Genomic DNA, 5,191 nt, shown 5'->3' with positions numbered 1-5,191 from the left:
GGAAAAGACCACCCTTCAGGATTTCGGACAATGAAATACCTCCTTTTCCAGGCTGGAACCTTGTTCAAGCAGCCGAACAGGATTTTGAACCCAGGGCAAGGTGAGATATAATAGCTTTGTCTGACGTCCCCGCGCAAACAAGTAGAGTTTCGCTTGATCGCACAAATCAAGCTGAAGGTGTCTAGGGACAAAGGTCGGTTGTATATGTGGAACAAAGAGATAGTACCAACTATATTCCGAATAGAGTTCGGGTGTAGTTGGCCGATGGTAATGTTAAAAAACTTAATTACCTCTATAATGAAAGGGTGAAGTGGGAAGCACAGCCCGGCCGCGAGCTGCTCCTCCAAGACCGTAAGCTCATGGTGATCATGAAACCAAGGATATTGACCTAAGGGAAGACTAAAGACCAAGCTATCGGGAAGATGATAGCAAGCTACTAGGTACATTAGCCTATCCGAAGTCAGGGTAGAAGTATCGAAGTCATCTGGATCCCAAACCCGGGAAGAAGACGGGGTCTCCGTTCTAGAGGACGGACCCTCTTCCCGAACCTTGGTCTCCCCGAGCCGAGATGGCTCAACTTCGGGAACAAAAGTTTCCTCTAAAGATTGAAAAGGTGAGTCACCCAACGACGAGCTAGCCTCCCCAACAGGGGCCGTGGGTTGCACCACGGCACCCTCAACCTCACTAGAACTACTTAAAAGCCTATCTATGCTAGAACTAGACATGATTAAAAAACAAAAGAAGAATAGGAAAACACAAACTCACCAAAAAGGACTACCTCGGAAAACAAAAAGAAGAGTGAGCTGAAAGACTTCGACGTGACCTCGGGAGAGCTCAATCGCAGAATTTGTGGCGAGAAAAATGAGTCACAGACCCCCTATTTATAGCCGCTATGTCCGAGAACAAACGGTTAAAGATCAAAACAATCCAACGGCTCTTAGGAAAATCAATTGTGCGACCCCAGAGGATAAAATCGGTTTAACGCATTTTTTGACATCTGCGGAATTTATAAATCATATGATGTCCACTCGTAGGCCAAACGCGACCTGGGTTTTCCTGGTTGAGTTGGGTGCTCAAACAAGTCCGATCCGTGATTCATCTGACTAGTTGCTCAGACTTCGGACCAAATCCACTTGGCTTGTCATGAACTTCCCGCACCGGGTCAAGACCCTTGGCTCGGGGAGTGGGGGCAATTGATGTAGGATGATTTGGCCTGACCTAATAATAGGAAAACACGTGGACACCACCTAACCAACAAGATAACAGCTCAATCCGACACACCAAGTTTACAATAGATCGAGCTCGGATAACCGAACCACCTCGGGGCAAATCCACATCGGAATAAGTTCACCTTAAGGCACGATCGCATCAAGACCACCACGATCCCAAGGCACTAAATCTTATCAACTGACAGCGTTATCCCCAATTAACGCGAAAACAAACCTCATCTTAACGAAGACGTGAGAACCACTCCACAAAACCCGCAAAAACTCCACTGTATAAAAACTCCATCCCCGGGATGAAAAATACACGTAATATCAGCTCGCAATCCATTACTGATTTAAACATCATATCAACATCGCCGAATAAGCACCCCCGCGTTCTTGACTCCTTTTGCAAACCACCGAATCCCAGATCACCTCCAGCTGGGAACAACCGCATTGCGCAACATCAATGTTAATTAATACATTTGAATGATAGATTTAACACAACACAACCGTATACACCACCGTGATCTCAAAAAATAATAATCATGATAATAAACAAATAAATTCATTTCAGACCTAGCCTAGCACCTTTCCTATTTCTGTCAAAGCTAGACCCTCAAGTGCTTGTTCTCGAGGGTGAGACCTTATTTGCATCTGATATTCCAGCTAGCCCCTTCTCGAAAAGGCCTTAGAGCATTCCTAGGCTAACCTACTCTAGTAAATATTTCTTCTTCACTTGTCTACGGTAACAGACCGTAGAGTTATATATGATTGAGAAAGGTCTGATCAAGAGTATGTCTAGCCTACGCCCCAAACTTGGGCACTTTGGCGGTGGATATTTGAGCAAGGAAGTGTTCTGCTACGATTCGCCTCTGAATCTTCCCACTTGCAGTCTTGGGGAAGGAATCGGTTACGAAAACCTTCTTAGGCACCTTGAAAGATGCAAGATTCTTCTTGCAAAACCTCAGCACTTCCTCCTCGTCAATGTCTGCATCTTCTCTAAGGATCACCGCGCAGTTTATCTGTTCCAAAAAAAAACGACCATCATTATCAAATTTTATTTCTATAAGAAACACATAAGAAAAAAAGAAAACCCAACACGGCCAAGGGCCTCTTAATTTTTCAGCCCTATCAACCCAAAAAAATACACAGAAAAGGCTCGACCGCTCAACCATAATCATACTAGTTCTCTTTTTTTTCCTCCATTAAGGGTATGGTAACGTGTCCACAACCACAACATGGTAGATATGGAGTCCTTGCTGGATCCCCCTCATACAATAGGAACGCACCGGCACCTTAAATCTACAGGCTGCCACGTGAACCAAACATGCGGTCTGTGTCTCCACTCTCCACGCTCAAGGATGTATTTCTATTGGTGATCCAGCAATGGATCCCGCAGATAGGTGAAAGGTGATTAACAGATCCCATAAAAGAAAGGGAAAAGTTGGGACAGTTTTGGTTGGTAGCAGTAGCAGATCCCATCTCTGACTCTCACTGTACGCCTTTACCAGAAAACAAGAAAAGAAAAGGTCAAAAAGGAACTACTTTAATTACCTCTTCGCCATATTTATCGTCGGGGACTCCAAACGCAACCGCGTTTGCAATGTCCGGATGGGATAAAAGGATTGCATCCACTTCAATTGGTGATATTTTCTCCCCTGAAATATATATATATATATATATATAAACAACAAATATTTGTATCAGAATCCAACTAGTAAATTTAAAATTAAAAAAGAAAAAAGATAACACATAAGGTAGAAAAATGAGTGAGTACCTCCACGGTTGATAAGCTCCTTAATCCGGCCAACAAGATGCAAATAACCGTCCGAGTCCAAGAACCCGACATCTCCGGTATGAAACCATCCGAAACTGAAAGCTGCCTTGTTGGCTTCAGGGTTGTTCTTGTAACCCTTAGTTACATTTGGTCCCCTTATGCATACCTCCCCACTAACCTGCGCCGGCTGTGCTACCCCGTTCTCGTCCAGTATCGCCATTTCCTGCCCTATTGGCTTCCCAACCGACCCAGGCTTGTGCGGGCCGTCCTCTGGCAACGGATTCGATGCCATTAGATGCGATGCCTCCGTCATCGCGTACGCCTCCAACACCGGAGCCTCGAACACTTCCTCCAGCCGAGCCAGTATAGCCGGTGCCAGCGCCGCGCTACAGCTCCTTATGAATCGCAGCTTTGGGTACTTCGGCTCCGGTTTGCTAAGGTGTCGATCTAAGATGATCTGGTGAATGGTAGGCACCGCAGTGTACCACGTCGCATTGTAAGCTAGCATGTCAGACCAGAACGTCGAAGCCGAGAACCGTCCAGCGGCAGGAAGAGTTACGGCAGCTCCGGCGATGAGCGAACTCAGTAAACCGGCCATTAAACCGTGCACGTGGAAGAGCGGAAGGACGAGGACAGTTGAGTCGGACTCGGTTATGTTATACACCGATTTGATGTTCTGTACTGAGGCCGCAAGGTTGAGCTGCGTAAGCGGCACTCCTTTTGGTCGGCTCGTGGTGCCGGAGGTGTGGAGAAACAGGGCTACGTCGGACGGCTCGTTGACGATTTCATCTATCGACTTCTTTAATGGAACCGTCGCTTTCGAGTCGGACGAGAGAGTAACCTCTTGATCGGAATGAGGTAGTGCGGCTGTAATGTGGGGGATGTTGAGTTTGGCAGCGGCGGCTTGAACCGATTTATTCCCTTCTTGGGATGTTAAGAGGAACTTGGATTCCGAGTCAGATAAATAAAACTCAAACTCCTCCGGCGTGTAGGCCGCGTTGAGTGGCGCAGCTGTTGCTCGGGCTCGTATTACAGCCAATAACATAATCACAAACTGCAACCAAAATACACAAATTAATAAATAAATAGATGGCACCGTCGTCATATTCAATTTTAAGAAAGAAAACCCCATGAGCTAGGCCATGACAAATATTTTAGCGTTTGCTATTTGACTAAGCAAACAGTATAATAAGGAAAAAAAACATTTCGTCATTAAAAAAATAAACCGAAATATTTTCTGATGTAAGGCATTACGGAAGACAGGGCAATTCTGTAAACAAGAAGAACAAGAAAAAAGAATAGCTTCGGAGGGAAATAACGAAGAAAAGATCAACAGAATAGAAAAAATCGAACCTCGGCTGTGTTTGGAAAGGTGAGAGCGACGATATCACCAGGCTTGACGCCGGAAAGAACGAGGCGAGTGGCGGCTTGATCGATGAGTTCTTGCAATTGAGCATGTGTCAAATCGTACTTGCCGGAAACCGAAAGAGCTCGGCGGGAAGGGAATTTTCCGGCAGTTTGCTTCAATAAACCGGTAAGGGTGACTTTCTCCATTTCTTTTGCCCTCTATTTCTAGTCTTTACCCCTCTTTTTTGTTATTTATTGGCAAATGCGTCAATATGTAGAGATTTCTTTTTTCTTTCTCGTTTTCTATGAATATGTTGATAATATTCACAGAGGCAGAAGGAAATAGAAAGACGATAAAACGAGAGTGAGAGAAGTGCAGAGAGAAAGGATGGGTTTATACTTGGGGGAATGAGCGAACTGGCGAAGCGGCGGTGGGGAATAAATAGAGGGATCGAAGGAGAAGAGAGCGAAAGGGAAGATAGGAGCTGAGGAAGGGGGAGAGAGATTTCTTCGTTGTTCGGGGGAAGGCTGAAATTGGGGAAGGTCACTCCGCCACCTGGCAGGCAGCGAGGGTCAGTAGCTGTTTGAGACTTTGAGTGTGCCATCATATCATGGCAACTTCTGGCTCAGGAACTCCTTCTATGAATCTCTCGGCCTTTTTCCGATAGCCTCTTACACGTGGACGTAATGCATGACGTGAACTCCAATATTTTTTTATTGACTGCTGGCTAAAATAAAAATCGTGAGTTATCATCCAAGGCTTCCTCTGCAAACGGCAGAGTTCGCCCTGAGTCAGCTAAGTAGCTTGTAAGTCCATGTCGTTAAGCTTGACTGCTTGAGGCGGTTTGTTCTTTGCAAC

General features: G+C 45.6%; 1 protein-coding gene across 1 annotated transcript; it reads right to left on the bottom strand.

Annotated features, from left to right (window-relative positions):
* Window positions 1–1,661: 1,661 nt before the first annotated feature.
* LOC104596092 (putative CoA ligase CCL9) lies at window positions 1,662–4,938 on the bottom strand. Its single transcript, XM_010257117.3, has 4 exons — window positions 4,339–4,938; window positions 2,986–4,039; window positions 2,763–2,866; window positions 1,662–2,230 (listed from the first exon to the last, which is right to left on the bottom strand). The coding sequence occupies exons 1-4, from the start codon at window positions 4,537–4,539 to the stop codon at window positions 2,012–2,014; spliced, it is 1,578 nt and encodes a 525-aa protein (XP_010255419.1). The 5' UTR covers window positions 4,540–4,938; the 3' UTR covers window positions 1,662–2,011.
* Window positions 4,939–5,191: the final 253 nt, after the last annotated feature.

This window comes from Nelumbo nucifera, chromosome 1, assembly GCF_055504915.1.
Source record: "Nelumbo nucifera cultivar China Antique chromosome 1, China Antique-T2T, whole genome shotgun sequence".
NCBI classification, from domain to species: Eukaryota; Viridiplantae; Streptophyta; class Magnoliopsida; order Proteales; family Nelumbonaceae; genus Nelumbo; species Nelumbo nucifera.
This window is presented reverse-complemented; position numbering and strand designations above follow the sequence as displayed.